This window comes from Hemibagrus wyckioides, linkage group LG18 (genome assembly GCF_019097595.1).
Source record: "Hemibagrus wyckioides isolate EC202008001 linkage group LG18, SWU_Hwy_1.0, whole genome shotgun sequence".
Taxonomy (NCBI): domain Eukaryota; kingdom Metazoa; phylum Chordata; class Actinopteri; order Siluriformes; family Bagridae; genus Hemibagrus; species Hemibagrus wyckioides.
This window is the reverse complement of record NC_080727.1, coordinates 20,763,729-20,777,191: the sequence shown is the minus strand read 5'-3', so window position 1 is coordinate 20,777,191 and position 13,463 is coordinate 20,763,729. Positions and strand designations below refer to the sequence as shown.

The 13,463-nt window shown below is 40.3% G+C and overlaps 1 protein-coding gene across 2 annotated transcripts in view; it reads right to left on the bottom strand.

The window, feature by feature from the left end:
• Nucleotides 1–13,463, bottom strand: part of pcxa (pyruvate carboxylase a) — a 162,548-nt gene that overhangs the window by 140,119 nt on the left and 8,966 nt on the right. For both annotated transcript variants that reach the window (XM_058415127.1, XM_058415126.1), the window contains exons 3-7: nt 13,188–13,372; nt 11,871–12,036; nt 10,568–10,713; nt 9,911–10,028; nt 7,950–8,101 (exon numbers count right to left, since the gene is read on the bottom strand). In XM_058415127.1, coding sequence (XP_058271110.1) covers nt 7,950–8,101; nt 9,911–10,028; nt 10,568–10,713; nt 11,871–12,036; nt 13,188–13,372 — 767 coding nt within the window. The remainder of the gene's footprint in view (nt 1–7,949; nt 8,102–9,910; nt 10,029–10,567; nt 10,714–11,870; nt 12,037–13,187; nt 13,373–13,463) is intronic.

Here is a 13,463-nt window from a genome sequence, read left to right as displayed (position 1 = left end):
ATGTGGACGTGTGTATGTGTGTGTGTGTGTGTGTGTATACTACTCAGGTTCTCAGAGAGAGGAAATAAGCACAGCTGCATAAATAAGATGTTTCTACATACATACAGTATATGCTCATGTCAGCTCTTATTTACTAAACCAAATTCAGATGATGAGGAGCGTTAAATTATGCATCGGTATCTTCACCTTCTATACGTGTATCTATTAAACGCATTCCATTCGCGAGCCTAAGCACGTTCCCCAAAATATGTATGCAGGAGTCTGATTGGAGCGTAAATCTTTTGTAAGCAGAGGTGCGATCCATATCTCGCTTGTAATTCAGCAGAATATGTGAAATGTCACAAAAAGCGATCAAATTTCAGCATTCATTTACTGTGAGGTGTGCTTACATATATTCATAGCATAGACACACACACCCCCATCACAAAACACACACCACTCCAGACACACACACACCACCCTACCTCATACATCATACACACCACCACATATAGTACACACTACCACCCCATACACCATTCCAGACAGACACCAACCCATACAACACACACAGACCATTCCAGACAAGATACACCACACTCCATACAACACACACACAATCACAAACTACCACCCCACCCCATACACCATTCCAGACACACTATCACCACCCCATACAGCACACACACTACCACCCCAAACACACACTACCACCCCCCCATACACCCCCCCACACTACCGCCACCCCATACACCATTCCAGACACACTACCACCACCCCCAAACACACACACTACCACCCCATACCCCCCCCACACACACACACACACACTACCACCACCCCATACACCATTCCAGACACACTACCACCACCCCCCATACAACACACACTACCACCACCCCATACCCCCCCACACACACACACTACCACCACCCCATACACCATTCCAGACACACTACCACCACCCCATACAGCACACACACTACACCCCCCCCACACACACACTACTACCACCCCATACATCACACACCCAACCCCCCAACCACACACACACTACCACTACCCCATACAACCACCCCATACCCCCCCCACACACACTACCACCACCCCATTCATCACATACTACCACCCCATACATCATACACACACACACACACACCAATGAGACACCACCACACACTCCAACAGACTATTCCTAATTCCTACACTCGTTGCTCTGGTTCCATCTTTGGCATCCTTGCACGCTCTTCTTAACTATTTTTAATGAAATCATTTCCTTGTGCTCCTTTTGCTTTGATTAAAAATGCCGTAATCAAAAAAAAAAAACGCCATATAGACCTGAAGAAAACAATTTCGATTGTCGTCATGGTTACATTCCAACGATTACCCACTTTCAGGAGCCTTCATTTAGAACTGCAATTCAACGTCGACTGGGTTAACGTTAATCGTGTCCTAAAATAAATAACAGCGTTCTTTTCTTTTTTTTTTTTTGCATGGTCATGCTTTAAGTGATGCAACATCACGAGCTTCAGTAATGATCACACTTACCAAAAATATACTGTATGATAAAGAAATACTAAGAGAAAAAAAAAATATTTTTAAATTATTACATTTATGGTCAGTGTAGTAAATAAGCACAACGTGTGGAGAAAAGAAATTTAATACGCAAAGTGAATCATCCGTTCTGAAGTGACCTGCGGTTTAGAGTGGAAAAACAGAGCGCACACGAATTCTCCTTCACTGTCACTTAGTGAACAGAAACGGTCAATAAACGCTACAGACCATGACATTTCCAAATTGACAAAAACAGGAAATCTAAATGAGCTGATTAAATGAGGAAAGGGAAGACCATTAAAAGTGGCGTAAGCAGTCCATTTTAACAGCAGTCCACTCAAAAACAAACCTCTTCCGCCAGCCTCCTCCTTCAGAAGAAGCTCCTTCAGTCTGGAGTTAATGAATTGTTCCTGTTCAGAGTGGCTATACTATTTATTTTTTTAAAAAAAAGTAATGCATTGACATTTTTACCTTACGTAAGCTTCATTTACCGATCATTAGACGATTGCCAGAAATTGGCTGCAAACATTAAATGGGGAACATTAAGCTGCGCCTTTCAACGTGACTCATCCAATAGATTCTGAAAGGGCTTTTCAAAAGTGCCAGGCACAACAGCTCTTCAAAAATTATTTTTTTTCTCTTTAACAAGTGTGTGTGTGTACCAAACAATGTTGCGCAAACTTTATTCAAGAATTTTAAAAGGATGACTAACCCTGTTGCTCATTTCATCTTCCGTATCCATTATTTTAAATTATTAAAAAACATGCATGGTGAATAATTCATTGTTTAATATGGGTTTTTTAATGCACAGGAAAGACTAAAATATCCTTGCAGTATCTCTCAGTAGTGGACAAACCACCAGCTCAGGTGCACAGGACAAGCACTTTCCGTATCCAGGCTTATAGAGGCCTGACGGACAAATAGTTCAACCAACAGATTTAAAACAAACATTTTCATTTTTCTGCTTTCATGAACCAGCCTTTCTTTTGGCAGATGCATAAAATCATGCAGATGAAGATCAAGACCTTCACTGTTCACAGCAACCAAGAGGATCTTAGTGACGGTTGCTGGTGCTAGATGTGCTGGTTTTTGAGTATTTCTGAAGGTGTTGATCTCCCGGGGTTTTTCACACACACACACACACACACACACAACAATTTCTATAGAATGGTGCGACCACCAAAAAAAAGCTTCCAGTAAGCAGCATTTCTGTAGGCGGTAACACCTTGTTGACGAGAGACGGACGAGGACGGACAGCCAGACTGGTTCAAACTGACAGGAAGGCTATGTTCTTTACGTTAAACGGCATTTAGCAGACACTCTTATCTAGAGAGACTAACAGAAGTCGGGTTCAGTAGATCACGGATTAAGAAGTCTACTATTAAGTAACCACTCTTTACAGCCATGATGAGAAGAAAAGCATCCCAGAATGCACTGCACATTGGGAACATGCCGATACATTGTTGTTCTTTTGGTTGCTCCCTGTTTGGGGTCACCATAGAGGATCATTTGGTCCACTTGTTTTGATTTGGCACAGGATGTACACCGGATGCCCTTCCTGATGCAACCCTCCCATTTCTCCAGGCTTGGGACCGGCACTGAGAGGTAACTCTTCAGTGGCTGGGTTAGCTTCCCTGCCCAGGAATCGAACCCGGGCCTCTGGACCACCAGAAAGCACCACATGGACACATTGATAACTGAGTAAGAGAAAATTGCATCCTTAGGCATTATGACTGGACAAAACACCACAGTTCTTAGTCTAAACGTCGGTTAACGACTCTCTGACGTTTTGATTAGAGAGCATAGTGCAAATAGGAAATGGATCATTTACACATTAGTTAAGAAGATAACTTTAACATTATGTTAACGAACACTTTGCAGATTTGTCAGGTTGGTTTCCCAGAGACCAAAACATTGGACTGGTCAGCACCTCTGAGCTTTTACTTCCCCAGCTAATAAATTTATCATTGGTCTAGCCCATGATATTTAAACCTTAACCCTGATAAAAAATGCAAGAGTCTATGAATATGCATATCAAAAGTGGAAACGTCTCCATTTCCTCTAGAAGTCCAAATTCAATTCTTATCCTTGGGATTGAAAAATGCAAGAGTTAGTGGAAATTCAGCTCTCTTTGCAGAATCCGCAGACCGAATTGTCCAAAACAGACGTTCTCAGAGCAACAGAATCGGGGAAGTGATGCGACAGAAGAGCAATTTCAGTGAGCCATCTGGTTTTATAGATTACTCCCATCCACCCAACAAGAACATCGACAAACTGAACATTAAGCCTGCTGTAATGGAGAGTCGTTCTAATTTGCAGGCAAATCTGGCGAAATGCATCTCAACAAGCAGTGTTTCAAAGCTAGCAGAGGTATATGATAATAAATTGTGTATCGATCCAGTTTAAGTCTGGTTCACGTGGTCAACATAAGCTTCTCCTCAAATTAGTTTTCTTCCTACTTGTACAGTGTGTGTAATATATATATATATATATATATATATATATACACATACATATACATACACACACACACACATAAAAAACTCTAAATATTAGCTCCGCTTTAACAAATTTCACCTACATTCTAATCGATATCTATGTTTATATAGGGACTCAGTCATGCATGACATTTTTAAATAATGGGGTATATAACAGACAGGTCAGCTCTGAAAGGTCTTCAATAACAAATCCATAAAGGGCCGAACTCTAGAGACAGCCGCTGACTAGCATACTGTACACTCAGAATAGGTTCTTTATCCCAGCAGCTAAACTGCAACTGCTAAAGACTATAGTGCAAAAGTCCAGTAAAGACAGAAGGAATGTATATACCATAAAAATAAAAAATGCCTGCAGATTACCATCAATCAACTCTTATTAAAAGGTTCATTTTTAAATGAAGCCATACTCATTGACCCCCATATCGTTACGGTCTTTATTCGTTGCCATGGTTCCTGAGCTGAAGCGCCAAGTCATTTTTGATGTCAGGTCTGGAGAATCTCTGCCCATGAATACATCCTTATGTAAATAAATCGATATTAAGCAAAAGTTTAATGCTGATCCTTTGTAACTCAATACGCAAGCAGGTTTTATTCTATTTGTGCAATCACCGTCCCGACAATATCGATCGTTTATGGTAACGTGGTTACTGTATATTCGATGTTAACGCCAAGCTCTTAGATAATGGTGGTGTTAATTTACAACATGGCTGCTCTTCTGTCCCAGGGAGACGATCAGGGAAGTGGTCCCAGTCCCCAGCTGGGCGCAGAGCCAAGGAGGGTTTAGCAGTCCATTGATGTGCAGAATAAAGACCATCTGAAATACGTTTCCAGATTTCTGTTTATTAATTACATTCTCCCGTTGTTAAAATGCTGAATAAGTCAGGTGTGCAAAAAAAGGAGGAGGAGGACGACTCAAGGGAATAGAAATTCTCAAAGCAATATGATACCTTACATCACAATGAGTTCTAGTCTCATAAGCCGGTTACATTTCCCAGGTTGGGTATGTGTGCATTTCCCATGGAATGGCAAGTTACCAAAACTGCTTGATTAGCACAAAATCCTAACAAACTATTATAAACTATAAGAACAGCACTTCTATTGTAATAAACCCTACAAACAACCATCCAGACGTACAACACAGCACATTCTTCCGAACAACGGAATTAATAAGAGGGACATTCTATATCTAAAGTGATTAGACTTCGCAAACACAAATCATAAAGCACTGGTACAGAACCAGAAACATGGTGAGATAGTCGAGTAAAGAGCAAACAAGGGCTAGACGCTGATAGGTACTGTATATTTAGCATAATAGCAGAGAACAGTGCGTGTGTGTGTGTATGGTAGTTGTAGTTGCATTTGGCGTCTATACGATATCTCTACACCGGCATTCTCTATACAAGCTTAAGGGATCTAAGTAGAAAGTGAGATGCTGTCACCAAAATAAAGAGCAATTAGTTCAGTGAGCTGGTCCAGTGCACCGTATCTAATGAACAGATCAGTATCAGACAGCAGCCATGTGACAGCACAGCACACTCCACTACACATTCTTTCAGATCTCTCCTGGAAACTGGCTTTCGTAGTCGCAGGATAATCTGATCTTTGCGAGTAATGACAATCAATGTCAATTCATTGCACACATTGTTCGATAAAAGCTTGGCCGCGTGTCTCGATTTAGTCGCTAATCAGCAACCTGTATGAACGGAGCACTCGGATCCCGTTCGGATTCGACGCCCGGCAGGTTACGACGTCGCAGCAGTGACATCTGGTGTGTAAAAGGGGCATTACAAATGGACAGTCATTCCTCTCATGTGAAAATATTTCATTCTCGTTATCGTTTCCATCTAATTGATCAATAATAATAATAATAATAATAATAAATTCTAGATGTCATGGCAACGATAATGAATAATATGTTACACTATAATAAATAAAATTATTATACAAAATTTTATTAAAAATAAATCAATAAATCAATCATACACTGGCGTGTATTTTACATAAATTGTTGTGGTTGCTATTGTTAATTTCCTTGTTCATATTGTTACTATTATAATTACATCATTAATAATAAGACTGTTATTAATATGGCTAAAATGGGTGTTGCTTTTCTTGTTATTAATATGGGTGCTGCCATTATTATTACAGCCGTTATTGTTAATATGGGTTTTGCTGCTATTAATATGGGTGTTATTAATACGGATGTAGGTTGTTATTAATATGGTTAATATTGGTGTTGCTGTTATTACAGGTGTTGTTGCTGTTAATATGAGTGTTATTAACATAGAAGTTGCTGCTATTAATACGGATGTTGGTTGTTATTTATATGGTTAATATGGGTGTTGCTGTTATTATTAATGTGGGTGCCACCGTTATTATTATTACAGCTGTTATTGTTAATATGGGTGTTGATTATTAATATAGTTAATATGGGTGTTGCTGATGCAAAAATGAGTACTGCTAATGTATGTAATGGTGTTATTATGGGTGTTATTAATGTGTGTGGTGGTGTTGCTGTGGTTAATTTGAGTGTTGATAACTGTTAAGTGTTCTTGCTGTTATTAACATGGGTGTCACTAACATGGGTGTTAATAGGAGTGGTGTTATTATGGGTGTTATTAATGTGTGTGGTGGTGTTGCTGTGGTTAATTTGAGTGTTGATAACTGTTAAGTGTTCTTGCTGTTATTAACATGGGTGTCACTAACATGGGTGTTAATAGGAGTGGTGTTATTATGGGTGTTGCTCTTGTTAGTAATATGAGTGTTACAGTTAATTTGAGTATCACTGTTATTAATATAGCTGATATCAATATGGGATGTTATTCATATGAGTGTTATTAATGTGGTGAGTGTTGCTGTTGTTAACAACCTACTGATTGCGCTCTTGCCTTGCATATTTCTACCTAAAATAAGAAAATAACAGCATAACAGTATCATCTTTTATTTCCACAAGGCCAGTGATGAATCAGCAATTAAACCCAATCTCACAATCACCGCTAATTTTAATGTCAAAAGCCATTCCCAGCGCAAGGGTCTGTGTTCAGTTTTCTGAAAGACTGATGCATAAAGGCCTCGCTTTAGTGCAGCACTGATGGCTATAAGGACAGCTAGTGCGATCACAAACAAATTACAGCAGTACAAAATGGAGGCTCTGATCATTTACGCTGAATATAAAATGTCAACATAAACAGAAAAGAATCGGCTGTTGAAGCTTAAGCAGTCCCCTCTAGGATTTTGCGTTTCGGTGATCACAGGAAACGAACACAAAAATCAAGCAAACAAAGCTCTCTTTGATTCACGTGCGTCAAACATGAGCGGGGCTCTCGTAGGAAGTAATTACGTACGTGTCTTCACTGCTAGGTGTTTAAAAGAAGAATTGTGTGCTTGCAATTTCACCAATTCAAGTAGTTTTCCACAAAAAAAAAACACAAGCAGAAAAATCTCTGAAGCTGCATCATAAATTTTGGAGGAAAAAAATAGAGAAACTGCTTAAAATATTTAATACAAGCTTAGTATCAGAGTGCAAAAGTTATAAAAGCCTTCTCACAGTAAGGGGGGACGGGACGACCATTCCAACAAAGAAAATGTGAAGGAGAGAAACTTTTTAAAATAACAAGAAGGTAGAAAAACTGAGTCACTGTTCCTGTGATTTGGTCACAGCAAAGTGAAAGCTGACCTTTCCGAAGGGTTAAGGGAAAAAAAAAACACGACTAACCATAAAATGCTTGTAGGAGTGTGTGAGGGTCTTACATAATACACCACTACAAGGACATTTAGAGTGCTGAAAGAGTTTTCATGTCTGTGTGGGAGTACTTAAATATCAGCACAGCAGCTCAGCCAGCTTTGTCATGCACTCGTCCAGTGTTACGTCATGTTTTTGTTTTGTTTTTTTTAAATGGAGCATGGACTTATGTTTACCTGTTTGGCCAAGTTGACCGAGTCTGCGGTGAGTCTGTCTCTGAGGTGCGGGTCTAACTGAGAGGCTGGAGCGATCTCCACCACTTTCTGGTGTCTCCTCTGGATAGAGCAGTCCCTCTCGTACAGGTGAATCACGTTCCCGTACTTATCACCTGTAGGGTACAAGGTTTTAAAAAACAAACCCAAGTGAAGCTTTAAAAAGACAAATATACTCCATATTCGCTGGTCTTTAACTCATTAATGTTCTTTACAATTAAGTTATCAGTTAAGTTGTCTTTGTCACATTTACATTACTGCACAGTGAAATTCTTTCTTCGCATCTCTCATCCTTGGGGGTTGGGGTCAGAGCACAGGGTCAGCCATGATACAGTGCCCTGGAGCAGGATGGGTTAAGGGCCTTGCTTAAGGGGCCCAACAGTGGCAGTGCTGGGGCTTGAACCCCGATCTTGTGGTCAACGACCCAAAGCCTTAACTACTTGAGCTACCACCGCCGTATTTACATTACGTGGACGGACGGACAGACAGACAGATAGATAAGTGGATGGTTGGATGTATGAATTTGGCAGACGCCCTTATCCAGATCGACTTAGATTTTTATCTCATTTTTTTATACTACTGAATAGTTGAGGGTTAGGGGCCTTGCTCAAGGGCCCTGCAGTGGCAGCTTGTTGGCTACCACGTCCTTTCCTCCTAGAATGAATTTAGTATGTACAATCATTTAACGCTGAAAATGTATACAAAAAAATTACTAGCCTAATGCTAAAATTCTACCATGTTGATCACGTCAATGTAAAAATCACAGAACTTCCAAGCTTACAATCTGGAAAATACGCTACAAATAAATGATGGAGCATCATGACCGCACGTTACAAAGCTATTCATTATAACGGCCTGTTTCTCCAGTCAGAACCGTCTGCTGGTAACTTGTTAACAAAAATGACATTGCTTCCTACCCAACAAGAGAGCAGTGCAAAAATCAGGGAGGCTTTATGTAGTATTATGTTCTTGGTTTATATTGTATATTATATGAACAAATTGCCTGAGCTTGCTTCGAATGATGATAACGAACTTGGAAGGAATTTTTATTAACTTAAAACTTTTATTAAAAACGTAACTTAAAACTTTTAACAACTATACAAACGTGCTGAAGTGAGCGTGGATTTTTATTCCACTGACCTCTAAAAGACCGAGTTCATGTCTGGGTTTGTTTCATTACAGATTTTGTTTGGTTACATTTCAATTTCACATTTCCAGGGTTGAGGGTTTCCTTTGCTTCAGCTCAGGGTCCTTTGGTTTCCTTCTCCAGTCCAGTGACATGTGTTGTAGGCTGATAAGCTTTTTTATAATTGTCCGCAGTGTGTGAACGGGTGTGCGATGTGTGCCCTGAGATTGGTCGAATGCCCTGTCCAGTGTGTCACCCACCTTGTGCCCCGAATCCCCTGGGATGGACTCCAGCAGCATTTGCACCTTGTGTATCTAACACTATACATTAGTTGATTATCTGTTTAACAAGCTGAATTTCTACATTTCTAAAATGTACTCTTGACCAAAAGAATCGTAATTAAACATTATAGAAAGTCATATAAAGTTAAGAATTCAATTTGCATTATCACATACTGTACATTTGTCTTTCTATAAACTATTGCTTACACAGCAGATAAAGGCCTTTTTTTTGTGTCTTAACTGCCCTGCTTTCTGCTGATGCTTTTTGCACTTTTCACCACCTCTAAAATATCTGTCAGAAACATCAGAGAAACGCCTCCAGTTATCTGCGAAGCCAGAGAGAACGAGTGTGAAAAAAATAGAAAGGTCCTGAGTGGGAGAGTTATAATTAAAGGATAAAGGACAGACCCGTAAAAGCCATAAAACAGCGAGATGAAACCAGAGCTGGTTTTAAAGCTTTCTAAGCCGCGTAACAAGAGACTGCCCGAGGATTATCTACTGAACACCATTCAACTCACCCAGGATTTGCACTTCAATGTGCCTCGGCTTCTCAATGAATTTCTCCACAAACAGGGCTCCATTGCCAAAGGCAGCCAGGGCTTCAGAGTAGGCCCGCTGGTAGTTTTCTTCAAGCTCCTACGAACACAAACACACACATACCACAGTGTGGTACTGAATTAAACTACATGGTTTAGAAAAATTAATCTCAACAGCTTTACACTAATATTATAAAATAGCTGTTATAAAACATTTAGGATCTAAACTGCCTGCATTACATTAACAAACCTGGTTGAAAGCCATTAAATTATGACATTTTACCATGTGAGGTCAAGAGGTTTAAGAGCAGCACAATAGGAAAGCTGAACTCAAGAACTGCTGCAAGGCAGCTAGCGGCACTTTCTGTGATCAATAACCATACAGAAAGTTTCTGCTGATTCGGAGGCAAGGGAAATTACGCTGGTGACGGGTCACTGAAGCAAACCGCCTGTACGGTCGCACCGGCCCCCGAACCACCACACTGAGCAGAGACGCTGGAGCAGGTAATAGGGTTTTTAGAAAGCTCTTACCCCTGATAAATTCACAGTTAACATATATTCTCGGGTGGCTTATCGCGTTATTAGCTTTTGACTGCAGTATGAGAATTGCATTAGAAGCGGCGAAGTGGCTCGACTCACCTCGTACTCCCGCACCACCCGCATGCCGCGGCCCCCGCCCCCGTACGCCGCCTTGAAAATGATCGGGAAACCATACGTGTTGGAGAACTCCTGCGCTTCCTGCAAGGAGGAAATCGGAGCATCTGTTCCAGGCACCACCGGCACACCTACACAAAAGGGATACAGAGACACATGGTAAAGACCGGGTGGTTGTTTATCTACAACCTGCCTGGCAAGTACAAACAGAGCCAATGCAAATCATCGGTCCTGCCATTTAAATCACATCAGAACACATCATGAAAACTTGACAGTAATTTGATAGTATTAGAAAGATGAGACATTGCTTTAAGGAGGCAACCTAAGGAAAGGATTTGCTGATTTTGTGATCATCATCTTGACAGGTTTGGCTCCAGATTATATTGTAGGGTGCAAAGGTCTTGAGCAAAGAAACGTTGGAAAAGCAAAAATGCTTTCAAAAATAGTAAGGTGAAACTTTCCTAGATACAAAAAACTGCTATAAAAAGTAAAGTGACCAAAAAAAAAAAGCAAAGATCGGTACAATTCGTTAGGTTTGTAAGTAATGATTAGAAATGAGCCATAAGAAACATCTAAAGTAAAATTTGTACTAAAAATTGTGCTATAGAAAATGCAATATAGGTCAAGTGTCAAGATCTGACTTTTTACTCCTCAAGATAAATACGAACTATTACCAATTACTTATCATCAATAGCAGGAAAAACACTGTTTTTTCAAATTGAAAAGAGTTTGGTATCAGCATAAAGGTCTTTCTAGTAGAATTAAAGCAACATTTATTATTATTCTGCACAGACCTTTAGAATAGTTTAAAACGACATGTTCAGGGGTATTTTACAAGAAATATAAAACATTTTTATAGATGATGTGAATGGTTACGAGGTTAGCTCAGAGCCATTTACAATTGGAAGAGTAAAAAATGGCGGAATGGAAATGGACTTATGGGACATTTATCAGTATAAACAAATGAATTAGTTTATGGTTGTGAGTCTGATATAAAATGAGTCAGGACTCTGTTGGCTTTCAGTGGGTTTTAGATGCGTGTTTTTCCCCTTTGTTGAATAACCTTACATAGAATTTTAATAGAAAGGTTGAAGATAAACAATTTTTAGCTGCTTATGAACAAGCACTTAGAGCAACACAGAGAGCAGAAATGGGTTTGATATCAACATTTACTTTAAAGATGGAAAAAAATCTTCTTTTCTATGAATACAGTAGGCTAGGTACCAACTGAAATACTTATGAATTGTCCGTGGTGAATAATATGTAAACGAAAGTGAGGTGTGCCTACCAGCACGGATCGCAATGGCACGGGCCTCCACCTTGTCACCCATCTTACGGACGACCTCAGGTGAAGGACCGATGAAGCGAACCCCAGCGTCGGAACACGCCTGAGCAAAATCGGCCCTCTCGGACAGAAAGCCGTAGCCTGGGTGGATAGCGTCCACGTCATTCTCCTGAAGGACAGAGACAGGAACCGTTCAGCTATTTAGGGTCACATTTTGATCAAGATGGGCAGAAACAAGAACATATATGTTCACATGTATGTTCTCCTCTGAGTGAACTGTTTACTATGCATGAAAAATTCATGGCTATCAAGCAAATAAATCCCAGCTGGAGTTCCATTTCCAAGACGTCAGATTCCAGAAACTCTGGAATTCCACCAATAAGAAGTTGGCCTCCGCCTGAGATTAAATGAACTACAGACGTTTTACATTTATTCGTATTACAGCTTATCGGCTAATCTAGTTCCTGTGGTAAGAACCAAACCTAGCCCTGCAGGGCTCATGTTAAAACTCCAGAGTAAACTTTGACACACATTCTACCTTACAAGCATTACATCACTATCAGCTTAGTTACAAAGCGCACAAAGGCGGCAGCAGCATGGACGATTACTACTGAACAATCCCCTCAACGCAGAGTCAATCCTTTGTGCAAACTGAAATGGGCGAGAGTTGCTTTTCAAAAACGAGACCAGGTCTAAACACGATAAACGTCGCTTTGTGATCAGGTTCCCACAGGTCACGAGAGCTGTTACACACACTCAGCACAGCAGAACACACTCCTTTACACCGAAATGACCTTCTTAAGACCCAGAGATCTTAAGAACAATGCACTCTTTTTAGTTTACAACATAAAAACATTTGCTGTAAATATTTACACAGGGAAACGTCATCTCTCCTATGAGAACTTGAGCTTTATACCACAGTGCTCCTGTATTCTTCATTCTGACTGGTCGAAAGGTGTTCATTTTCTAAAACAGCAGCTCTTACAATACGGATTACTATATTTACAAGTATGTGGACTAATTTGGATTCATTAATTAAGATGTTTTGACCACTAGAGTATCAGTGGACATCTCGAAATCTGGTGCCGTCTTGTAGCCCCGCCCCTTTTCCACTTCCAATAACCCAGAATTGTTTTTGGTTTTTTTTGCATTATTTGGATATTTGAAGTGCACTTCTTCTTGCTGGAACCAAATGCAATATAGATTTTCACCATTCAGTACATACAGAAGAACCATGAAATTACTCACACATTCTTATTAGAAACATAAAAAGCTACACAAGCTGCATTCAGACTGTCCGTTAACATGCATCATCCTGACCTTGGCCACTTTGATGATGTCAGGTATGTGGAGATAAGCAGCTACAGGTGGCAGACCCTTTCCTATGAGGTAGGCCTCGTCTGCCTTCTGCCTGTGCATCTGACCAGTGTCCTGCTCCGAGTACACAGCCACCGTCCGGATGCCCAGCTCTGTACACGCCCGGAAAACCCGGATCGCGATCTCTCCTGCAGACAGTTTTATCCGTTAGAGAAATCAATCTTCCATAAGTAAACTGTAAGAATAGAGTGAAATATCGAAATAGTTTCTTCATGCATG